The 26,281-nt window shown below is 41.0% G+C and overlaps 1 protein-coding gene across 1 annotated transcript in view; it reads left to right on the forward strand.

The window, feature by feature from the left end:
* LOC117482208 (receptor-type tyrosine-protein phosphatase delta-like) overlaps positions 1-24,169 on the forward strand; it is an 87,749-nt gene extending 63,580 nt beyond the window's left edge. Inside the window, 20 exon segments of the mRNA XM_034130231.1 lie at positions 269-363; positions 702-958; positions 2,325-2,418; positions 3,273-3,497; positions 3,599-3,759; positions 5,106-5,117; positions 5,708-5,820; positions 5,927-5,968; positions 6,495-6,592; positions 8,336-8,459; positions 10,824-10,999; positions 14,879-14,998; positions 15,904-16,058; positions 17,700-17,985; positions 20,769-20,947; positions 21,137-21,263; positions 21,661-21,786; positions 21,893-22,047; positions 22,471-22,606; positions 22,718-24,169. Coding sequence (XP_033986122.1) covers positions 269-363; positions 702-958; positions 2,325-2,418; positions 3,273-3,497; positions 3,599-3,759; positions 5,106-5,117; positions 5,708-5,820; positions 5,927-5,968; positions 6,495-6,592; positions 8,336-8,459; positions 10,824-10,999; positions 14,879-14,998; positions 15,904-16,058; positions 17,700-17,985; positions 20,769-20,947; positions 21,137-21,263; positions 21,661-21,786; positions 21,893-22,047; positions 22,471-22,606; positions 22,718-22,786 — 2,750 coding nt within the window. The 3' untranslated portion in view covers positions 22,787-24,169.
* Positions 24,170-26,281: the final 2,112 nt, after the last annotated feature.

Genomic DNA, 26,281 nt, shown 5'->3' on the forward strand with positions numbered 1-26,281 from the left:
ACACAAACACTGGTGACATCATCCTAAGTGTCGTTTTCTCGTTGTCTTGTCACTGTAGTCTTAGACCCAACGTCCTTTTCCTTAACAAGGTAAGAGTCTTGATCGTGTATCCCTGTCCAGTCACACTCGCTGTGGGTTGATCAGAGCAGATAGCTATCTTGAGATTAGTACTAGAGAAGGAACACAGGTAAGGCTTTCATTCTGGTTCAGTAGAGAGATGAATTGAGAATTGAATCATATTAATAGTTTTTTTTTTTCTCTACCTTAGTTTTTGCCACCAACTTCAAAGTGAAGGCTGCCATGAAGAACTCTGTTCTGCTGTCCTGGGAGATCCGAGACAAGAACCCTTCCCAGCCATTTACTGTGAGTAGATGTTCTTTTTATCATATTAAATGTAGTAAAAAAACAAAACTGATTTAAAATAGGACAGGTTTCAAATGATGTACAAACAAATGCCTGTTTTTCTCCGTGTTAGGTTGCCTGAAAACAAACTAAACATTTTCTGATTGATAATGATTAAGTCTGAGGCTTTACAGGCAAAAACATGGAGATTTTGTACTAAAGTATATTCAAATGTGAAAATAAAACAGCTACATTAAAAATGAATAGCCTCCTCGGAGCTGTTTGAGAGCTTACAAAGTGTGTAACCCTATGTTGTGTTTAATTTAACTCTCAAACTATGTGACCTACCTTGTGTCCAGATCCTGTATGGAAAGGGCGAGTCTGTTGAAGTGGATGGGAAGCTGACCCAGAAGCTGATCACTGGCTTGGAGCCAGACACGCAATACTCCTTTTTACTCACTAACCGGGCCAACAGTGCGGGGGGGCTGCAGCACCGCGTCACCGTCACCACCGCCCCAGACATCCTGAAAACCAAACCTATGGTGGTGGGAAAGACCAACGCTGACGGCATGGTGACAGTGCAGCTGCCCACTGTGCAGACCACCGCCAAAGTCAGGTAGTGATGATGAATGAGAGTAAGAGAGTGAGAGGGGAAATTATTTGATAATATAATGATTAAATGGGAGTATTATTTAATTTCAAACCTTTATTTATCCAGGTGTATCCCATTGAGATCATTGATCATTGATTTCTAATAGTAGAAATTGCAGAATTTACTCCAATTTCACTTGTTCCTCCTACTGCTGCTTTTCATTTATTGGTCCATCACAGGGGATTTCTCTGAGCTGGCAGCAAAGCAAGTCTGAGAACTCCCGCAACAGGCCAAATGAAAGCACAAAGCTGATAATCTCATCTCTCTTTTTTTATAACCAATAACAAATATAGATATCACGTGGAAGCAGTCCTTGAGCCTTAAAGCACAACCTGATTCCCTCCACTGCTACAGAACATGTTCTTAAAGCCACTTTCCTGCACTTTGTTCCCGTACATCAGAAGTGTTCGGGGATTCTTGGAGTCCCAAACAGCATTTTGCTCTTTCACTCTTTACAGAAACAAGACTCTTTCCCCTTTCAGATGCCTTGATTCAAGATAGTACACACACTGTATACACACTGTAAAAAACATCTGCACACACTTTTTTTACTTGGTGAAGATGATCATATTGACCTAAATCTATTACCTCCCGAATTTGCCAAAAAATGCCATATTATTTTATATATATTTTTAAGCACAAATCATTTAATCTTGCTTGCATTACAGCTATAACAAACCTACATAAATAAGCTTCTTTACTGTACCACTCCACGTAGTAGCATAGAGCACTGCAGTGAGTCATCTGAGGACACATGTATGAGTTTGGTGTCAGTGCCCTCATCGCTTGGCGTCTGCTTATGTTCTGACTTCTTTCCCCGACCCTAGTGGTGTTATTGTTTTTGTCTCGCACATGACTTCAGACATGACCCTCTGTTCCAAAAACAGCCACACTGTTTAGATTTAGAGTGCGGTGTCACAGCTGCTGCTCTTGCTGCATTATATACTGTATTAATGATACAATACTCCATAGTTCTTTGAAGCATATTATTTTGGGAACCATCTGTATTCACTTTCCTTCTGAGAGTTAGACAGCCAAATCAATTCCACTCTCATGTGTGTCGGTAAGTTTGAAGATTAGATAAGATAAACCCTTATGGATCCCCAGTGGGTAAATGTGTTCTTGCAGCAAAAGGACAGCAATAAGAAGATCAATAGAGAAGTAAAATTAATACATAATAAGAGGTTTATACATCTCAAATGAGAATAAAAAGAAACTGTGATAAAGAAAATGAAAATACAAAACAGACATCTGTGGTTTTCATGGAAAAGTGACAGTTTTGTACAGTAAATATGAGACTGTCCTTAAACCTGAACCTGCTGTGTTTTAGGGGTTACTACGTGGTGGTGGTGCCGCTGAAGAAGCAGAGAGCAGGGAAGTTCCTGAATCCCTGGGAGGAGCCCGACCAGATGAACCTGGATGAGGTGAGACATGCAGCAGACAGGAGGTTATTTTAATAAACAGCTAAAAAATAATCATATTAAAGAACCTATTATAAGGTAATGCTAATGTTGAGGGGGGGTAATGATGATTAACTGGGTAATGTGATTATGACATTGTTGACTTGTGCCTTGTTGGTGTTGGATTTGATATGCCAGCTATGGACAGGTCAATACCATTAAGCCTTAGTTTTTTTTTTTATGCGTGTGTAAATGAAGTCTATTTGTACATTTGCTTGCAAAATTTTAAAATTTCCCTCGAGGGATAAATAAAGTATTTTGAATTGAATTTTCCAGTCACCAACAATACACCAGAGAATAATGCTGAGTTTACTGGCTGGGTTTTTTCCACTCAATTTATCAGATCATTTGTGTCTTATTATGCAAAGGTGGATGACCTGGCCATCCATTGTTCTGTTTAATCCAAACAATACTTTCGCATAATATTTTCCATCTAATTTCACTTCCTGCCTTTTTCTAAAGACTTCCTCGCTCCATTACGCTGTTATGAAAGCACATTCATGTTTCAATAGAGGTTTTATGTGTCGGACTGTCTCAATAGATAAATGCAATAGCAATTTAGTTGATGACGAAGGCATTTGTGCTAAGGCTATAAAGCTCTTTACAGCCCATTGTTCCTCCACTGATGAGGGTTTTTGTGTGAGGTGAAATTGCTAAAATTGTCATTTTTTGAACATGTTTTTTTTTATATAAACACTTAGGAATGTGTTATTTCCCCATTTTCTGTCATTTATCACCTTTTTGTTAAACTTTCAAAGTTTGTATCAATTATCTTGACTTCATCCCTCTCCTCTGTTTAACCCTGTCTTCCCCTTTAGCTCCTGAAAGAGATCAACAGGACCAGTGTCAGTCGAGCCCTCCGCATCCGCAGACAGGCTGGCCAATCAGAACCTAGAGCTTATGTCAGTGCTCATTTTAAGACCCTCCCCCTGGAGTTCACACTAGGAGATGGCCGAAACTACGGTGACTTCCGCAACCGTCCACTGCTGAACGGACAGGAATATGTTTTCTTTGTGCTTGCGCTGCTAGACCTCTCTGAGAACGTGAGTGAAAACACAACCCCCCCCCCCCGCAGTTCAATCATCTAAATGCAGTTTTTTATAAATGCAATTTTTTAACGCATTAAACCCATGCTTTCCTCCAGACTATGTACTCCACCAGCCCCTATTCGGATCCTGTGACCTCATCGGATGTGGACCCTCAGCCAATCGTTGACGAGGAAGAGGGTCTACTATGGGTGGTTGGGCCTGTGTTGGCTGTCATCTTCATCGTCTGCATCGTCATCGCCATTCTCCTCTTCAAGAGGTAAAGACAGCATCATGGAGGAAGGAAGATGTAAAACATGGTTTAATAAATGATTGTGATTGATGAGAGAAGGAGCAAGGGAATTCAAAAGAGACAGGGTGAAGGATTAAATGTTCTTGTGAATACGAGATAAGAAAAATAATTACAAAGTTAGCTTATGTCTTCAAGGGAAACAGATACTCTACTGGGATTTACTTGTTTTGGGCTCCTCTGTGTATTCAACTAAAAATATTAAAATATTTTTGGGTAACGAATATATGTTTTATTAATATTTTAATATATTCATTACCTGTAGTTAGACTGTTCCATCTTAATCAGCAGTTTGTAAATCACCTTCGACAGAGTAAGGTCATGAACAAATAATGATGTCAGTTATCTCTCAGACAGGTGCGCACAATGTATTATCCTTCCCTAAACTGAAGTTGTCTGGAATATTGCTTTAGGGCAGAGTTTTTCAAAGTCTGACAGTGTGGGCCCCCAATGAGATACAAAATAAGACAAGTGTGCCCCCCAACACCTCCAGTCTACTCTAAAGTCAAAGGTATTGACTCGGATACATTGAAAAGGTTCATATTCATTTATTTGTATCACTATTCGTGTTATTCTTCCTTCAAACCCCCTTAGAAACCTCTGCTTTAATGGGTAAACAGTTTGGACCTACACCTAAACTATTGGCAAAACATTTTTGATTTACCTCAGAATCGAGCCGAGACTGAACAAAGCCCAGCTGTTTCATTATGTGTTTCCACTATTTATGAAACAAACATTAAGGTTTATTTATTGCTTTCCTGCGTTGCTGCAGGCGACACAATTAACTTCCCTATCGGTTTGTTTACTAATTGTTATGTGCATTTAATTGCATGTTTCTTTAATAATTTGTTCTTAAAATCTATGTACAGGGAGCAAATTGTGCTCACAAAACAGATAGGGGGAAATACCATTAGCACTCATTAGCGTTATTCATGATAATCATCTGCTGGATGGAGCTTTGTTACAGCACATGAATAATTGCTGTGACTGTGGTATTGCAAAAGTATTAACCTTTATGGTAATATTCATAAAAAGTTCATAAGCCCTAAAGTGTAAACAGTCATTAATGTCTCAGGAGTGGCTGAGCTACAACATATTATTAGTATGATACATTATAAAGTAGATGTCACAGTAATAGGGTGTGTAAATATGTATGCAGGTGCAATTAACGTATCTAACATTGTAACATGAAAGTGATGAGTTTTAATGAGAGAACGTTGAGATCAGCCTCAGTCCCTGATGTTTTTCTGATTGGACACTAATGTTATTCATCCTTGTCTGTCCTTTTATCTCCTCTTCTCCCTGTTTGGATCCAGCAAACCTGACAGGTAAACAAACACTGCCTATTACCATTTCCTCTGTCCTACAGGGGTGTTTTCCTTGAAAAGCCTTTGCAAAGAATGCTTTGGATAATGGATCCCAGTAGAGTCAGGATTACCTTGATGTTTCTTTGATGATTTTATAGTTACCTGCACTGAATAAAAATAAAGAAGACATAAAAGCAACAATCATTTAGAGTAAAAGACATAGACAAATGCTCTCCCTGAGTTCGTTCATGTCAGTGATTATAGCATAAAAATAAATATTGAAGTAGATGTTACTTTTCATTCCTGGGAGTGTGTGTGTATGTGTGAAAAAATGATCTACCTCCTTTCCAGACAACAAGCAAAGTAAAAGTCATATGAAAAAGCAGCCACACTAAACTAGAGCTTAGGCTAAATTGATACGGAAATGTTCTGAGAATCACAGTTATTCCAATATTTCTGGAAAAGACACAAATCCCCCAATAATTAAGAGGTTATGTGTAAGATTACAAATCCCACATTTTCCTGATTCAGTTTTTGTTGTATGCAGTAAAAGGTTTCAATTCATCAGCTTGAGGTACATGTTAATGCTGCGTGTTGATCTGTTTCTCCAGGAAAAGGGCCGAGGCTGAAGGCAGGAAAGCCAGTTTCCCCTGCAGCAAAGCCATGTCGTCCCACAATCCCACTGATCCTGTGGAGCTACGCAGAATCAACTTCCAGACTCCAGGTAAACTAGAGACATCTCTATACACATACTGACACTGGTTGGAGATAGATGTGTGACATATTAGTTGTTTTTATAAGATTAACTGTGGTGTTGTTTCCCTTTTCAGCCTACCGTGTATCAGTGTACCGCGGTTATCGCCGTTTGTCAAGTTAGTTGGTCTTAGTCCGCTATAGATCATAGATCTTCTTTCTGCTGTCATTGTTTTCCATATTACCGTATTCATTTTATCTCTTTCTTTATTTTCTACTTTCTCTCCCATGTTCAGGCTAACTAACCTTCCATCCCATATAGGATGAAGCTGCTTGAATTGACAACATTTCATCAAAATGCCTCTGGAATATTTCTTTGTGAAACCCTAAAAGAATCTTCATGCTAAATGTTTAACCGCCTGTGTCACAGTCTTTTTTTGTCTTCACCAGCAGTGTGCATTCACTCTGAGGACATGTTATTGTGCCTCAGTAACTTTCAGAACACGCACATTGTTCTCTCTGTCCGCCCGGAGAGAAAATGGTCACTTAACACAAAAAAACACCTCCATTTGCTTCCTCCGCTGACTGTGGACAGAACACTAAACAACACCACCTCTGAGAATCCTTGCTCTTAACATTTTCCTCCACAAACTTTTTTTGTACATGTATCTAAAAGGCCTCTTTTTATTTTTTTCCGCACGGCAGGCATGGCAAGTCACCCGCCTGTCCCCATCTCTGAGCTGGCAGATCACACTGAGCGCCTCAAGGCAAACGACAATCTCAAGTTCTCCCAAGAGTACGAGGTAGGAATGCTGATTATCTGTCCCTGAATATCTTTAAACTTGGTGAATTCATCTGGTTTTGATGCAATCAAACACATATTTATTGTTGACTCTGAATATTTTATAAGCTCAGTTTGCCAGCGCTGTAGATTGAGCCTCATGCAGTGTCCAAAGTTAAGATGCACTTTGATTCACCCTCATTGAACGATACAAGATAACACACATTTTTCCTTTCCTTGTCGTTATCTTTACAAATATAAGGGGGAAATTGAAATTGCAGGCTCAAAGAGAGTTTGCTTACAGCCAGATGGTTATCTAGCGCTTATTTCTACGCTCTGGTGGAGGAAGAGGGGCAATAGAGATAGAAATAAAGAGTTTGCTTAGGAGAGAGGACACTCACCAAGAGATACATGAAGCCAATGTTCTCTATTAAAAAAAGACATTTTCTGATTAGTTCTCTTCAACTTTTCGCACAGTTAATTTGGGACAAAACGGCATGTACTTAGAGATAACAACGTGCCTGAACTTGGTGTGCTGAACTGCTGGACTAAATAACAAAAACACATCAGTAGCATATTACCCAACATGCTGACTGTGTAGCAAATGGTACTGGCATTGCAATGAACCCCACAGAGAGCTATTAAAAGGGTTAAAATGTTTTCTTTTTGCAATAAAATCTAATAATTTTAGACCGACGGCCTCTATGTGAAGAAGCAGGCATAAGGGTCGAATTGGCTAAGACAAGAGAAAGATAAATTGTGGGTGACAGAGATATGTTTATAAATCAAGACAAGGACACATTATGCAGGGGAGAAAAACAGAGCGAGGATGTTTTAGGGAGAAAAGGATAAAGGAGGGTGGAAGAGACAGTGAGGGAGATCTGCATGTAATTGTGGTGTGAGTTGAACCACTCTGTTGAGCCCCGCATTCTCTCTGCATGACTGTGTGCTTTGTTCGGTGCTGAACCCTCAACGAGGGAACGAGAGAGATGGATGGAGGAAGCACTGAGGGAGAGAGAGAGGCCAGAAATGATTGCGGTGTAATAATCAGACACACATGATGTTGGGCAGCGCGCGGAAAGCAGTCTCAAACACACGCATGCACTCAACCCGTACCACTCTGGTCCATTTTTCCCCTAACCAAACCATAATTATGTGTCGTAAAATATTCAAAATTGCTAAATTGCTCTGGCTCTCTCCTCTTCGTCCCTCTCCATTGACAGCCCAATAATGACCTCATGTCTGCCTCTTCCAGCTAACAGCGATGGTTACACTGTAATTACCCTCCAGGAACTTAATGTGTTGGTCTAACACAGCCATCCTTTCTCTCCCAGAGGAATTTATTGTGCTTTTATCATCTTTCTCTGGTAGAGAAAGCGGAAAGTCCCTACATCGCTGGTGTTTCTTGAAATGGGATATCATATTTGCCGACATTCCTGTTCAAGTTCAGTAATACCTTGTTAATGTTCAATTTGTACTTGGTTTCTAATGCTGTGGTTTTCTGCTGCAGCAACATTGGACAATGTGTGTGAGCCTAAAGTTGCTTCTGGCTTTTCTAGATGCGATTATCTGAATTTCAAGGGAGATTTTAAGAAATAACAACGTCTTTGCCAACATACACTTAGTAGGCCGTTATGCATTTAGCATAAGCATGATATTATAACAGAATTAAATTAAATATACCAGAGGTTAACGGTGGTGCTTTCTGTTATATAGTGTTGATGTTTCCTATTTGTTCTTTGACCTTGTCTTTTGTGTGTTGTAGTCCATCGACCCCGGTCAGCAGTTCACATGGGAGAACTCCAACTTGGAGGTCAACAAACCAAAGAACCGCTATGCTAACGTCATTGCCTATGATCACTCCAGAGTCATACTCTCCAGCATTGAGGGTAAGAAACACTGTGTGTGTGTGTGTGTGTGTGTGTGTGTGTGTGTGTGTGTGTGTGTGTGTGTGTGTGTGTGTGTGTGTGTGTGTGTGGTGTGTGTGTGTGTGTGTGTGTGTGTGTGTGTGTGTGTGTGTGTATGTGCGTGAGGTCATTATTAGGAAATGACAGCATGTTGCCCTTTTGAAACAGGCTTTTGGAGGTTTATGACATGGTTTCAGGATTAATATTGGGCCAAGGGTTTAGACTGGGCATGAAGTTGTGATAGGGTTGGAAACAGAGGCTATGGATTACATTTGTTCAATGAAAGCCATCACAATTATAGAAGCACATGTGTGTGTGTGTGTGTGTGTGTGCGTGTGCGTGTGTGTGTGTGTGTGTGCGTGTGCGTGTGCGTGTGTGAGTGAGAGCTGCAATCCATGGCGGATGCGATATTAATAGCCCAAAGATGCATTTCATTGCCATTTCTCATTTTCACACATAGGGCTTTAACTTCATCAGCCATAAAAATATCATTTCAGGATAGCAATTGCCATCACATCATATATTTGATGCGGTCTCTCACCATTTTAATGTTAATGGAGATAAATGAGCTCACATTTTATTAATAATGTATTCACTAATATATTTTCACGGTATGCCCATTCGTCTAAATTTGGTCTTTTAAAACAAAACGAAACTCTCAGTCTTGCTCTCAGTGTGTGTTTTGATGCGCATTCACCCACCTCAGCTCGGAAAGACCTGAGGCAGAGAAACTGGCAGCTCGAAAGTGGAGAGAGGGAGGCAGTGGGAGGCCAAGCCCAAACAGATGAGCCTTATCTGGGCAGAGCATGTGTGAGCAGTCCTTCCACCCCCGCCTGTCCTGGAGCCCTGGCTGTCTGTCTTTCTTTCAGTTTAGAAAACACATATACTCTTGAGCATGTCACACACAACCCACACTCACGTATACACACACTTTTCCATAGATTTAAAACACATGCCCAGGATTTGCACAAGCACAGATATGCACTTTTGCTCCCAGTCTCCTCCACACATGCTGCATGAACACAAACTCTCTGCCAAGCCAGGGTAACCACCAAGAGACTGGAAGGGTGTGTGTGTATGTGTGTGTTTTATCTGCACAGTGCTTCTGCTGTAGTCCCTTGCAATAAAGTTGTAGCACATCAAAGCAGTTAGCAAAGCTGTCTTTTATAGACTGAGGTTGATAAACATATGTTAGAAGCTCGTCTTACCGTCTGTGCTCATCCCATTTAGAATAAATTGTGTAAAAACCCCGTTCTCCTTTGTCATTTAAGTGTCTGCTTGTTTGTGTGTGCGTGTGTGTGAGGCGTGTGTGTGTGAGCCGTGTGTGTGTGAGCCGTGTGTGTGTGAGGCATGTGTGTGCGAGGCATGTGTGTGCGAGACGTGGGGTCTTTGACTTTGGGACTGAGTCGTGCTCTTACAATAGGCTGCAAGAGAAAAGATCAGCTGCAGGAGTTTCTTCCTGTCGGGATTCTACTGTTTGCTCATTGACTTCTATCTTTTTAAGTGTAAACTGCTATTAGACGATTCAAAAAGAGTTTTGTGTCCCACTTCAGCAGAATCGGGTCACGGCTGAATGCACGCGTACACGTCTGTGTGTATGCCTGTGTGTGTACATTGGTGTTTTGGTGTATGTGTGCATGTTTGAGTTGTGACTCAGTGATTTTTGGGATTATGGTATTAGGCCCCAGATGAGCAGGACTGATCCTAAATCAAACACACACAGATGGTCTCTCACATCACACACACACTCACACACACACACAGACACACACACTTATACACAATCCCTTCCAGGACAAGCAGTGTCAGCTGAGTCTTACACAGAGACGGCCTTACAGTCATATTGCCATTCAAAGCGACACATCCAGAGTGTAGTCAGATTAGGCCCATGATCGTTTTAGCATATATTATAAAACAAGACGGCTGAACAATCCAACACCAAAGGACGCTTGGCCCTGTGGAAACATTAATCTCCCCGCCATGACCTCAGATGGTCTGCACCTTTTATTACTGAGACATAAACCTGATTTCATTGCAGCAGACTTTAAGTAATCCATATAGATTATTTCACCGCAAATTATAGTAAGAATCGGGTTCATCTGTAAAGGAAATTACACAGACAGATACGGTCTTCATGTAATCAGTGCAGACATTCCACCCTGATATATACATATGATGCAGTACAGAGACATTGATGCATATTTCAGCATCAGTAGCATCGACTTCACACACCTGTTCCCCTGTTTATTCTCTTCAACCTTCATCACAATTCATTCAACTTCTCACCTTGCACACATCATTTGTTTCAACATTCTCCCTAACTTCAACTTTTTCTTCATTACGCAGGTGTCCCAGGCAGTGACTACATCAATGCAAACTATATTGATGGCTACCGCCGACAGAATGCCTATATTGCCACCCAGGGGTCCCTACCTGAGACTTTTGGGGATTTCTGGAGGTTGGTCTGGGAGCAGCACACAGCGAACATTATAATGATGACCAAGCTGGAAGAGAAATCACGGGTAAGAAATAGAGGGATGGAATAACATGGGAATATGGGACAGCAAGGACAGGGTAGCACAGCACTGCGCCACCACAATATTGATTTTCAAGAGAAGAAAATGGGAAAGGTGGGATGTAATCAAAAAGAATCAGGCAGAATAGGGAGGAGCAGGAGAAGATAGGTCAGTCTGGAAATTGGGTAAATGTCAGGATGCAATATTAAGTAGGTTTTTCTCTTTGTCGAATGGTTTGGTAGGATTTGCACAGATAGCACAGAACACAAGACATTGTGGAATACATTGGGAAAAATTGAGAGACATAAGGAAGCATTTGTGTTGTGTATGGTGAGGTAAACGGTACAGTATATAAGGTATACATGTACTAGGTTAAAGGTGGGGTAGGTACGTTTGAGAAACCAGCTCGAGTGCGCTAGAATTTGAAAATACACAACCGGAGAAAATCTGCCACTTCCTTACAGAGCCCCTCCTCCAACACACACGAACACGCACATGACCAATGAGGGCACGAGATAAGTTTGTGCACAGATGGAAGGCTGACAGGCAGGTAGGCCATCCAGTTATTTTAGCCGGGCCGGCTAAAATGATTGGTCGTGCTTTTTACAGTACTACGGCTTCCACAGATGATATTCTTTTATGGATTTTTTTTCAAAGCACTTAAAATATTCATTGCTATCGGGATGTTAAGAGCATTCCATGGAATATAACAAAAAGTGTATCTCGAGCCGGTTTCTCAAACTTACCTACCCCACCTTTAAGGTCAATAAATATAAGAGTTTCCTCGAGTCATCCTGTACTATTATCAGTTCCGGTTAGCTACACACTAGATAAAACAATTAGAATCTGTATATTAATGATGTCCCAAGAAAAATGTTTTAAGCAAAAACTGTGAAGTGAAACATTATTTGAACACTGCATATTTTTAAAATAAATGCCAAAGACCTCAAAAGGAGTACTCTTACTGCATTCTTTAAATCCTGACAGAAGCAAGCGTGGCACACCTTTTTATCCTCGGCCTGTGCCAGTGTACATCAGCAGGCAAGTTGCTTAGGTAGGCTACATGCTGTTCATGTAATCCATTATTTATTTGCTTTACCTGCAGCATTCTGCTTTTCAGATGATTGAGGAAGTGTCAGCAGTGACATGTAGGGGTCAGCACAGTAAAGGGTGAAGAAGGTGCAGTGTAGAGTAAGACTGTTAGCGTGAGATAGGATTGATGGTAATTCAGAAAGGAAAGCGAAAAGTATGTTAAAATGAGGACTTGGGTACAGAAGGGTAAGATAATGTGTGTAAGAGAACAGGATGGGTAGTGGAAGAAGTAGAAGTCAGCATGATTTAGTAGAATAGAGGTGAGAAGACACGGCCATAAAAGTTCAATTACAGTAAAGTAAGAGAAATAAAGAACAGTTAGGTTAGAGTTGAATAAGGCTAGAATATAGGATTGGATATGGTTGATTTGAGAGCAGTGAGGAGGAATGAGGCACGGCAGGACATTACACTTTTTTAAGATATGGAAGGAACAGGATAACCAAGAAAAGGAGTAAGACAAAAGACAAGGACGTGTCATAAAGTACAGAAAATAACCTTATTAAATAAACCAAAAAGCAACCGATACGATGACCAACCTTAAAGTGCAGTGGTAAAGTAAGAAATTAAATCCGTCATGTAGCATAGCACAAGGTGGCATGTAGTTAATCAAAATAGAGTACAGTACAATCTAATGGATTAGAATGGTGAGCAAGAGCTAGGGGGATTACAAGAAGAATTAAATAGGGGTAGGTAATGGATTAGAAAATCATTTAGCTCGAAGGAATTGTTCTTTTGTTAACAGAATATACACTTGAGTAAAAATGCGATGTAATGAGCATGTCATGTTAGAATAAAATGAACAAGAATGGCTTGAGGTATGAATCATGATTAAGCGCTAAGCAATTATGTCCAGAGCCGTGTTCGGAAAATGATCCTTTCCTCTCATCTGTGCTTCGTTTCCTACTAACCTGTGTCTTGTGTTAAACTCTGTTTCCTTTTCAACCTTTCCCAACTGTCTCTGTTGTGTCTGTTTGACCCTCAGATGCCCTCTTATTTCTTCTCTAAGGCAAGACCTCTCTTTCTCTCCTTTGCTAATCCCTTTTGAAATGCAACCTCACCTCACATGGTTTTCTCCTTACCTTTTATCCCTTTTCAGTGCCCTTTTTTTCTGATGTTTTCTACCCTTTTTCTCCTAATGCCAATGTTTTGAGTAGGAATGCAGGATTGTTTTCAACTCACCTAAAGGCACTCATAGTTAACTTGGTCCGAGATGTAGTTTATTGTAACCCACTCCAGGTCAAAAACAGTGCACATTAGTGTCTTCAGTTTGCATGATCACGTGCACAACTGTGTTTCTATGTTTCTGTCTGTTGGCTATGCAGGATAGGATTTAGCTATTGAAGAAAGACTCAGTACATAATGAAGGACTGCAAATCACCTAATTGTAAGCTGTAGGCTGCCACTGCCTCGTAAAAATGATTCATCTTTAGTTTGTGAATGACTGCTAAGCTTTAAATTCTCTCAATTCAATAAGGTAGTTACAACATGATGCAACAGCAGAAGCAGCCAATTTAACTGTATTTAACTGTTTATTATAAGCCCCCTACTATTATATCTACGGTTTGAGCGAGGATTGAGCTGCTTGTTGGAGAAAATGATTTAATCTAATTTAACACCTCTCAACATTACGCCATTATGTGTTCACGCATTGCAGAACAACAGAGATGATCACAGATGGTCCCACAGTGGGAATCTTGCCAGTATCCTTCCTTTTAGCACCAATCAAACCACACAAGAGCACGGCAGTTTTCCTTTAAGCAAATATACCGATGAATAATCAAGTCTTCACAACAGGCATTTACTGCGATCCTGTCAGTGTTTGGCAGGGTTTGGCCCCCCTACGTGGACAACCGTTCCTGTCCCCATAGTGTCTCAAGGTCTGGTGGGAAAACAACAGTTGGAAAGGCTGTAATTACAGGCTCAACGTCCCGGGCCAAAACGCAAAATCCCAAGTCTGGAGCAGTGGAATGCAGAGCGAGCTGAGCTGAGCTCCCTGCTGTCTTTGATGTGAGGACTGGAGGGATCAGCACATAACGTTTGGTTTGGCCTGATTCTGCCAAGGCCCTCCTCTGGGATATTTTCCTATCTTTTCTGTGGTCTCCGAGGCTGAGGCGATGAACTACAAATATGGCTGATTTATTCAAGGGAATCCTAGGTGTCTTGGTGGTCATGGAATCTGGGATTTGTTGTGCAGGAAGTCTTTTTGTAGGGATGTGTGAGGTTGGAATGTAGTTCGATGTACAGCATAAAATATGTGAGGGCTTGAGGTGTCAGTGGATTTTTCCAGCTCTGTGTTGGCTATATGTGAGAGCCCACCAACATATCAGAATCAGAATCAGAATCAGAATCAGAAACAGGTTTATTGCCAGGTAGGTTCACACATACTAGGAATTTGACTTGATGTCATGGTGCTAACATAAAATATAATATATATGGCATTCTCATGGAGTACAGTTCTCTAGTATTTAAAGCACAACGTATGCAGGATCACACCCCAGAAAGCAGAACTCTCTCTCCCCTGCCTCTCTGTCTGTCCCTCTTCACCCCACAAACTTACTAAAACCGCTTTCACGCACTGGGTTGTCACAAAATGCAATTCTTTTCCAAACATTACTATCTGAGTTTGCAGAAACTCTAACCGATAAGCTTCAAAACTCCCTTCCTTTTGCCTCTGTACACAAGCACACGCACCAAAGTCAGCTATATTTATTTCTTGGTCTTTTACAAACATGTGTACAGGCATATACAAACTGCTCTGCATCTCTCACAGCTTCTTACCTCTTCCCCTTGTAGGTGAAGTGTGATCAGTACTGGCCAACGCGGGGCACAGAGACCTACGGCCTCATCCAGGTCACTCTGCTGGACACAGTGGAGCTGGCCACCTACTCTGTCAGGACCTTCGCTCTCTACAAGGTAACATGACATGTGCAGTGGAGTGTAATGGGGTTGTGTGTGTATTGATCTGTTGAAATATTCATGCCTACTAGTTTGTGTGTTTGTGCTTTATGCTTTGGCCATGTCACAGTTTGTACATAACTATGCAGCTGCCTTTGTGACCCAGCATGGAGAACGACCACATTTTGTTTTAATGTTTCATACAATATTGATTTCCAATGAGATTAAAGTAATGCATCTCTCATGTCACCTACAATGGACCCCCTGTCAGCTTCAATAAACTAACTACTTTGTTCACATATACATGTTAGCCATGAGTTACTGTTGTACATTTGAAAGGATTAGTCTTGGGATCTTTTAGATTATTCTTGTTGTCAACAAATACCAGAAAAAACCAAGCCAAAGCCCAAAAGCCAAAAACCAACAATGAATTGATCCTTCTTACAAGTATTGGTCGTGTAGCTAAAGCCTGATACACTGCAGCTTATTTCTCTGTGCCGCAGACCTCTATTACTGCTCAAAAAGTATTAAAAGCCACACTGTTGTTTTCTGTGTGATTATTATTACCAAGAACATGGGCACTGTGGTTTTTAGTCAGTGCTCACACTCATTCGGCCACCAAAAGTGTATTAATCCATGACTATTAATACCTCAAGAAATAAACTGTTGTTTTGGCAATGTTTTCCAGCTGTTAAGGGAAATGACTTTACCTTTTCCTCTTATTCAAGTCCTGTTTTTCATAATCAACATTCATAGTAGGAACAAATGTGCCTAGAGCTGAGTACCACAGACAGGGTAGGGAGGTTGAAAAGTACTGAAAGACAGATGGAGACATTGTGGGTTCAGTTTTTTTATCAGACACTATAGATATAAACAACATAAATATATAGTTATTCCAGCTTTATCTTAAACGTTTTTGACAGAGCGGCTCCAATGAGAAGCGTGAGGTTCGTCACTTCCAGTTTACCGCCTGGCCAGACCACGGGGTACCTGAACATCCCACCCCCTTCCTGGCCTTCCTACGCAGGGTCAAGGCCTGCAACCCACCAGATGCGGGTCCAATGGTCGTCCACTGCAGGTGTGTGTGGGGGTTTTTATCAGTGCTTGTGTTTTTCTAATGACTAACTTTAAAAATGTCATATAATTTACTGTACTAAAAGCATTCTGAAAATCCCCAAGAAAAGTGGTCCTTGACCAAAAATAAATTCCATTTGGTCCTTGATTGTGTGTGGGCTTTCATGAAACGCTTATGTGTTATTTTGGGTTTTACTTGGCAACGTCATTCTTTCGTATCCCCAGGAGTCTGTGAAATTCAAAAAGAGTCCAAGAACACTTGTATACAATCATTCATAGGTCCTGAGCTGAAATCAGATTGACCTGCCATTATGAAAACCCCAAACCATCCTCAGTGGCTTAGACACCCACATTCCTCACTTAACAACCTCACTTTACAACAACAGCGGCCGCCATGCTTACCCTCTTTTCCATAAGTAGTGTTCGCTATTTACAGTTTAAGCTGGTGGTAGATCTGGGTTCATAAGTTTATATTCAAATGAGCTGCCGTCTCAGCAGCAGGAGGCTCACATGCTGGTTGGAGAAATAAATCTGTCAACCTGTCATTGCATTCTTGGCACAATGTTGATCTTCAGAGCTCGGCCCAAGTCCTGCTTGCTCTACCAGGGAGGGAAGAAGAGAAGATAGTGGGTAGCAGAGGGAGAGAATATGGAGCAGAAGCTCTTGGGAGGGAGAATAGTGAGGTAAAGATGGTGGAAGGAGGAAAAGAGAGTGAAGAAAGGGGGATGGAGGAATGATTGAGAGGGAGAGTTGGCTCCTGGGAGTTAAAGGAGGAGATATGTGCAGCATGAGAGAGAAGGTGAGGTCAAATCCAGGACACAGTGAATGGAAATGATGAATTAAAGAAAGGGAAAGGTGGAGAGAAAATGGAGTCTAAAAAAAAATGCGAGAGTGAAAACGTGGTGGGGCGGGTGTGAGAGTGTTGTAAGGGTACTTGGAGAGAAGATAAAGAGAGATGAGGCTCGGGGGTGGAGGGGAGGGGGTTGAAAAGGTTGGCAGGAGAGGAGCTCTTCCTAATCTTCCGTAGCAGTCAGATGGAGTTCTAACAGGATTATCAGTCAAATGTAATTATCCCGGAAAGACTCCATCCTAATGTGCCTTAACATATGAACCAGCCTCTGTATCAAACAATGGACCAAATCTCATTTCACCTGAACAACACACACACACACAAGCCAGCGTGCACACACCCACATACACACTGATATTAATTTAACCATATAAAGAGGTTTTTATTCGCTTGCAGGAAGTTGCTTGGTCAGGCTGTTTCAACATTTAGGGACTTGCACAGCATAAATGTGAAGTGTTTGGGTGGGCAGCTAAATGTATTATATTTCTGGATTGTATGTCGATAGGAGAGGATATCTTCCTAATGCCAGTCAGACGGTGATGCTGACTCATCGCTGATGTCAGTTTTTACGTCCTTTGTTGGAAATATTGCTTGCTGGCATCTTTGTGATACTTAGTAGATTTAGGCACAGTATGTTATTGCTTTTGCAATATGCAACAGGACTAGATTTGTACCGAATTTGAAGGCATAGCACTTAGGAAAATTATTTGCTTAACAATTTATCTCCCATAGGTTGTTGAGAGCATAACATCACCATGTGTTCCCTGTTTTTCTCCCCCCCTCGTTTTGGCTCAGTGCTGGAGTGGGTCGCACAGGTTGCTTCATAGTAATCGACGGCATGGCCGAGAGGATCAAGCATGAGAAGACCCTCGACATCTACGGCCATGTCACGCTGATGCGCTCCCAGAGGAACTACATGGTCCAGACGGAGGATCAGTACATCTTCATTCATGACGCATTGCTGGAGGCCGTGACCTGCGGGAACACGGAGGTCCCGGCCAGGAACCTGTACTCCTACATCCAGAGGCTGACGCAGATCGAACCAGGAGAGAATGTCACCGGCATGGAGGTGGAGTTCAAGGTGAGCACTCATCAGCATGTCTTTGAAAGTTGTCAAATTTGGTCCAACTGATTTATTATGGTTCATAAAACCGATTAAAAATTACGATGTGACACTCCACTGGTCTCTAGAGAGAGAGTCAGCTTGTTCTTGCCCCTCACTACATATAAGGCCAAACAAAGGGTAAAGCTGCACAATAGCTCCACTGAATTTTGTTCTGTAGATATTCAGTCCTTTCTCACACTTAAGAATAAACCAGGGTCTACAGATGGGCTCTCTTCATGCTGTCAGACTGTGTTTGATATATAAAACATCAAAGGCATGAAGATGGGGTTTGAAGTGTGGTCTGGATACTTCAAAACAAGGTGTGGAGGTTGTTAATGGGATAGTTTTGTTTTGAAGGGGGGTTTTATGAGGTACTTATCCATAGTCAGTGTTTTACCTACAGTAGAAGGCTGTCGGCTAGCCACCAGTTTGGAAAAACTGACAGGAGTAGCTACACAGAAGCAAGCAATCTACTGCTGTGTGTGGATATGTTTTGGACACCTAAAACAAAGGCCCACCTAAAAGATAAATATAATTTTGAGTATATGTATGCTGTATTTAGAATATTTGTATCGCTTGATCTCGCCGTCAGACAGCCCTTCCTGACTGGGAACTGAAGCCATAATCTATGCTCTCTTCAAAGCCACCAGACTACATTGACGTTTGGTGATTTGGTTAGATCAGATTCACCCAAGTGTAGTAAAAGTACGCTTTTTGATAATGGAGTCTTTTCTTTTATTTACACCTGTGTGTTTCCTACTGGGAGGAGTTAAAAAGTCCTTTTTGCTGGACATGTTCACATGAGAAGGTGGTTCTCTCAGCTTGAGAGCAAGCTTCTCCACAGGGACATACAGTATTTATGAACCTGCAGTTCCTGACCTTGATAGTCACTGAGCGTCTTTCCCAGGGCTGTTAGCATTCCCCCTCTGAGAGTTTCATATACCCAGGATGGATAGTTGGATTTGAAGGGGATTATGGGATTGCACCGTTTGAATCTAAGGTAAGAGAGTTCTACTGAGGATTTAAGAGAGCATAGTAGTTTTGGACATGTGATGGCTACAGAAATACTTAATTATGTAGGCCAGGAAGTTGCAGTTTAAAATAAAATGACATACGGCTGCTTTCAAGCATTTAGGAAGCTGATAACAATTTAAAGTGAGAACACAGAAGACATTCATCGATACACAAGCAAGAAGAGTGAGTGCAACAAGGGAGTGTTATTGAGTAGTGTTATTTTCACTTTATTCTAGCGATTTTCTGTACTGTGATATTTACCTCTCGCCAGACAAGTTTTCAGCAGAACTGTCTGGTTTCGCTGGGTGAATAGAATATTTAGCCATACAGACATATATTGAAAGCAGGTGGATTTTAATTTCCTGGAATGGCTTATGTCTGCTCTGACGCTCAGAGGGCAAAGTAAACACAAAGCCACTCTGGGCAATCTCCTTCATCCTTTGCTCTGGCTTTCCTGTTCTAATGGCAGCAGCCTCCTCCGAAAGACAATGAACTCTGGGCTCAACTGTTTGCTCAGCTTTATGTTGTTCTCAAACATGAGCCAGGGGTGTCCCAGTCATTAGAATACATTTACATTTACAAGACAGAAACTGAACTTTCCAACCTCATCAACCAAATACCAAATGGATGGAATTTCTCACGGAGGAGCAGCATCGCATCCCTCAAATAAAAGAAAGTTAAAGCATGTGTGAGAAAATAACAATTTTAAGCTTTTTTGGCAGCTTTTGGTAATCCAACACCCTATTACTGTAGACACACTGTTTTTGTTTCCTTTCACTGAGAGTTTGCTATGGAGGTTAAAGAGGTTGCCAGCACGGCATGATTTCATCCAAGTTTAACAGATGGTGAATATAATGGCCATGTGTAAAAGCAACAACAATGTTTTGTCTGTGCCGGACTTTATTGATAAGATTCAGTCAAATTGAAATAAAATCAAATGAAGAATGACTATTGTTGGCACTGGAACCTTCGGTACAGACTACCAAAATGAACTGGTGAACTTGTGGTCGCTCTGGGATTTTCCAGCGTGGTCTGTCTGTAAGAAAATAGGTTTCTGCTGTTTCTCCCACAGCGCTCCGGTAGCCAGCGATGGTCGAGGCTCAGTTCATGAGACCCCATTGTTTCCCCCTGCGAGTCTGCGGTTTCCCTGCTGCCTATTCCCTGTTGTTCTGTCTTCCCTTTTAAGCCATGTCATCCAATGGTCGAGTGTGAGAGAGAGTGTAGAGTGTGTGCTAACGTCTGTCTGTCTGCACGTATCCATACAAATGTGTGTGTTCCAGTTTTTCCCCCTTCGCTAGTGAAGGATCAACTGTGGTTCACATATGTGTGTTGAGACAGTGTGGGGCCTTGTGGTTTCCTGCCCTTCTTCCTTCTCTAGTTCATTTTATTATATTTTCTTCTCCCAATCCTTACCGCTTCCATGGTCCCCCTATATTGCCCCTCTTTTGTTTATTCAATGAAAGACGTCTGACTAAGTATCCTCAGGCCTGCCAAGTCAAGCTGATTTTCTAATCTCACTTGTCCAGTATGCCTGCGGGAAACAGGGCTTGTGCTAAATACATTTGAGTGTGTTTGAACTTTCCTCCTTCCTTTAATTCATCCTTCCTTGTTTCCATTGTTCCCCATATTGCTTTTCTTGTTTTCTACCAATACTACACTACTTCTGAGGTCAACATCAAGGTACCTGTGAAAGTTTCTTCATATGTCAGTCAATTTTATATTGTAAAATATTGATTTTGTTTCAGCGTCTGGCCAGTGCCAAGGCCCACACATCTCGGTTTGTGAGTGCCAACCTGCCATGCAACAAGTTCAAGAACCGGCTGGTGAACATCATGCCCTACGAGACCACACGTGTGTGTCTGCAGCCAATCAGAGGAGTGGAGGGATCTGACTACATCAACGCCAGCTTCATCGACGGATACAGGTCAGAATAAACTGATCCGAACTGTTGTTTCCAATGTTACTGTTGACTTTTATTTCAGGCATGGCATTAGTTTATTCAGATACGGTTATCAGTGTTTTGTCAAATCTGCACAGCTTAATTTGGACTAGAATGACGTAATATGGTGCATATGCATTGTTAAGTATTTAATTGACCTTTTTGTGTTTTTAGGCAGCAGAAGGCCTACATAGCAACCCAAGGCCCGCTGGCTGAGACCACAGAGGACTACTGGAGGATGCTGTGGGAACACAACTCTACCATCGTTGTCATGCTAACCAAACTGAGAGAAATGGGACGGGTACGAATACTAATACAAATACACAGACATACATTATTGTGTAATCAAGTATACAGGGAACAGTTGTTAGGGTGGATATAATAGGCAGCTATTTTTGGACAATACATCTGAAAATAATAAAAAATTATGAGTCATAACTATTAAAAACAGCATATGGAGCGTTAAAAATGCAAGCAACACAGTGATGGAGTGCGAAAGAGATAATTGTCTGAGTTATATCTCATGGACATCATATCTCATCTGGCACAAGACTATCTCCAAGTGAATAATGAATTTCAGTCAGGAAGACATTTTCATGACGAAGTATCCAGAAATTGTTCCTCTCACGTGAATGAAGTGAATCCCTCAGACATGATGTACAGCTCTGAACGTTAGTCTCTGTGCTGTCTTCCTGCAGGAGAAATGTCACCAGTACTGGCCCGCAGAGCGCTCCGCCAGGTACCAGTACTTTGTGGTGGATCCCATGGCTGAGTACAACATGCCCCAGTACATCCTCCGAGAGTTCAAAGTCACTGATGCCAGGGTAAGTCATTGGTTTGTCTGTGTTCATGTGGGTAAAATACATCATGTGTACTGTTTTTGCATTATTTCTGTGATTCAAAATAATCAAACACATTCTCTTCCTCCAGGACGGCCAATCGCGGACAGTTCGTCAGTTCCAGTTTACTGATTGGCCAGAGCAAGGAGTGCCAAAGTCAGGGGAGGGATTCATTGATTTCATTGGCCAGGTGCACAAAACTAAAGAACAGTTTGGTCAGGATGGGCCAATTACTGTGCACTGCAGGTAAGACCCATTCCTCGTATTAACCCCTTTATTTTATACACAGATCAAGGAGTGACAAATTAAAGAAAAAACCTAATTGATTAAGTATTTATTGAGTAACATAACAAATGCTGAGAAGAATGAAAACTATCATTAAAGCACAAAATGAGGGATCATATTTTTTAAAGATTGGTTTTCATGTTTTCAGTTGAGCTCAGAGATGTGTGGTGGCCTAAGATCTTACTAAGATACTTAATGCTGTTTTTTTTACTTTAATCTATCACCCATATGTACATGTGATCACTGTAGTATTTATCTGAATGACGTCACTGCTACAGTATATAGGATTGTGAACATGGCACTTCGGTCTATTATGCATGACTACAGGTTTAACAGTTCCAAATATATCCAGCTCTAAATATGTTTCCATCTGTCCGCCCACAGTGCTGGAGTAGGGAGGACCGGTGTTTTCATCACCCTCAGCATCGTGCTGGAGAGGATGAGGTACGAGGGGGTGGTGGACATTTTCCAGACCGTCAAGATGCTGCGCACCCAGAGACCTGCCACCGTTCAGACAGAGGTGAGCTCCCACGCTGTTATCCTTCTGTTTCCCTGCTACATCATGCTCATTTTCTCTTAACACTCTTTTTTTTTTGTGTCACTGATTTTACATTATTCTTCCTCCCTCCAGGACCAGTACCAGTTCTGCTACCGGGCCAGTCTGGAGTACCTGGGAAGCTTTGATCACTATGCAACATAAACCCGAGTGGTCATCTCTCACATGCCACATCCCACCCAGTGCACTTTTCTTAGGTCACATGCGGCCTGATTTAATGCACTAGGCTGCGATGTGTCTATGAAGATTTTTGCCACCACATGCAGAGTGAAGGGGGACCATCGGCTTATCCCGTACCCAGAAACAGCACCTCTTACTGAGCCATAGCAACCTGCTTGACAAGGGTGTTTCCTTGCACCCTCAGCCCAAACACACCCATTGGTCAGTCTGAAGAAGCAACTTCAACCACTGTTCCAATCAGAATACTTGATCAAATATTTTTTTCTATTTGTTTCAGTGCTTTTGTGAGCACCCAGATTGCTTTACATTGTTTGGGTGTGGAACTCTCACCTCGTCCACCACCAGTGTAGCATCACCAACCTAAATATAGGAACCGGCTACAGTATTTAGCTGTCACAGGACATTTAGATTTTTCTATTTTGAGGACTGTCTAGAGGGAGTCTACAAATCCATGTTATGGAAGCCTTGTGGACTGAATGAACTGGGACTTTTGAGCACCAGAGAATTGTCAACAGGAGACTGAAAACACAGAGCACACAGTATTAAAAAGACAAAGAACACACATCCCAAAAAGAGGCACCAAGAAGTGTTTTTTTCTGTTTTGTTTTGGAAACAGACTCTTGTTTCTTTTGAATGAAAAAGAAGATATTTCTACCATACAGTAATAAAAACCACCAGTTCAACCTTATGCTTCACGGTTAAAGATAAGGGAAACTTGAAAGCGGTTTAAAATGCATACCACAAAGTAAAAAGTTGATTTAGTTTTTTAGAAAAAAATATAGATATGTGACTATGTTGGGTTGTTTTTTTTACTTTATGGCACGTTTTTGTTTTGTTTTTACAGATTTCTGAATTTGTCCCCACTGACCATACGAAAGCAAAGTTGTATTTCTTTATCTGTGTGATCCAATGAGCTGTAGCTTTTTTTAAGTGATACAGTACTGTTTTAAAGTGTACAATCAAAACTAGTGTGGAAAATGTTCACAATTCTATGGAAACACCACCATTGAGTGTCACTCTCCTGTATTCTCTACCCACTCTGTTTTTGACAACACACGCGTTTCGCATGCACACGGGACTCTCAACCTCATTTCTATCTGGCCTGTGGTGTCAGAGAAGAATTCCCAGGGGCCGACAGAGGTGCAACATTATCCCTGCTGATGCCAGGACGTCCCGAGAATAAACTCGCCAAGTTGTTCTGTGTGCACGTTCAGAGGAAGCCAGATAGAACTACAGAGAGTATGCACAGAAAGAATAGTATTAGAAAAATATTTATGTGTCCAAATAAGCTTCACAAAGATTTCTCAAGCAGGGAGCACGAAAGGGATGTAGAAAAATGGGGGTGGGATCGAGGGGGGGGGGGGGGGGGGTCAGGGAAGGAAAAATGTTCTCACTGGAATGCTCACCTATGATTTTTCTCTCTGTCTGATTCAGTGTGCAATAAGTAGATGTATTATATATTTTTGTGTCAAGTCACTAACTGCAGTTATATGCCATTATGATGACGATGATATTGATGATGATGGTGCATCATTTTCGAGACACAAAGATGTTACGCTTGATATGATTCTCGCCACCGTTTAAATGTGTCCAAACAGAGGGTCCACCACTGACCTCTTAGGAAGTAGATATTTTATTATGTCACAACTCCAGTAGATGATGTCATCCTTCTGTGTGTCACGGCAACCAACGAATGATCGAACTCATACTTCAAACAGCATCTAATAAGTATTTTGATTTTAGATTTATAGTGCCTTATATTACACGCCTATTTTGATAAAGTTACTTTAAAGGTTTTTTTTGTGTACTTTATGTATGTATGCTCGTGCGTATGTGACCTGAATGTCTGTGTATATTATTTTGTTATGTTACGGTGTGTCAAAGTGTGATCTGTTTTTGGCTGTGAAATGTTGTATGGAAGGCTCTGTGTGGGCTGGATAGTTGTACTCATCAATTTCAACCCAGCAACAATAATATCTCTTCAAATCTTAAAGAATATCTTACATGAGACATAACTAAAGACACTAAAAATGTGGTTTCAAAATAGGTTATGAGCAGGATGATCATTTTGGACAGAAGAAAAGTTTGTATTTCAACAGCTTTCCGTCTTTTCTTTCCTGGGACACTTGCAGAAACGTTGTGTATGTTTTCCTTTCATCCGACTTCAGTTTGGCTGCTATGAAATGTTGGCCATACTGGCGACTTTGGCACCGACTGTCAGCTGGCTCAGAGAAGTCATACTTCCTCCGCTATTTAAAAATCTATAAAAAAGCTGAAAGGCAGTGGCAATCTTTGTCAGTTTGGAGAAAAGGTTAAATAACAAGATTTCACCCTATCCCACCTGAAGCCCTAAACTTACAATGAGTCAAACTGTGCAGCTTTTTTCCTCGTTCTGATGTCTACAGTTATATATATTTTTCCTTTAATGACAAAGGCTGAAAGAAGATCAGGTGCTACATCTCCAACAACACAAAACCCACGTCATCTATTGTTTTTGTTGTATGCTCTTTAACGCTTCACCATATAGGCTAAGAGATCGTTGACAGTTTTTCACCCTCTTAAAGTAACCCTGTTGTCGTTTCGTATGCATGGTACCACTTTTGAGATGCCCCTTTGGTCACACCTGTTATGGGAAGACTTGCACTTTCTCTCTTTGTACTATGCACTAATACTAGTATCCTATTATCTCTGAAAGCCCCTCCCCCCCTCCCAAAGGAGTTTTACTTGAACTCAGTAAAGATGGACCCTGTAATGCTCACATGGTTGTGTATATGTAAATAACACAAATCACAGAGAGTAATTGAATATTGCATAAATTAATTAATAAATAGATAAATGAATAAGGTGAAGAGTGAATAAGAATTTATCAGATATACAGAGTGATATATTAAAAGGATGCACCTGAAATCACAGTTTATGGCACAGCAGTATGTGCGATACATCACATTGTGGATTTGTTGTACCACAAAAGAGAAGTTTCACAAAGAAGTGTTCTATTTTATCCCCTCCCCCAAATGTATCATGTAGATGGATAAAACTGGAGTTTATAAATTGTATAAAAACGAAAATATGGTGTGTTACTTGGACCAATTACCTCTAATTGGTCTGTAAATGTAAACTTATTTTTTTGTTTTGTTTTCTGCTCCGAGTCAACAAGTGCTTTTTATTTTCTTACATTGGTTCTCGGAGCGCGTGAAAACCGAAAAACAGTTCTGTATGGATTTCTGTTCTCTGTCGACACAAGTTTCATTTGTTACAAATAAACTCAAGTGAAATAACTGCTACTGCTGTCGTTTTTAATAACAAAACGTCTAAAAATGTGTTAGAATAATGAAAATCCCAAAACAGAAGATTCTATAATTATGTTAAAAAATAAAATAAAAATTTAAAGCAGATTATTGGCTTCTACTTCAATGATTTATCGATAAAATTAGGGCAAGGATTGTATTTGTTATGTTG

Source organism: Trematomus bernacchii, unplaced genomic scaffold, assembly GCF_902827165.1.
Source record: "Trematomus bernacchii unplaced genomic scaffold, fTreBer1.1, whole genome shotgun sequence".
NCBI lineage: Eukaryota > Metazoa > Chordata > Actinopteri > Perciformes > Nototheniidae > Trematomus > Trematomus bernacchii.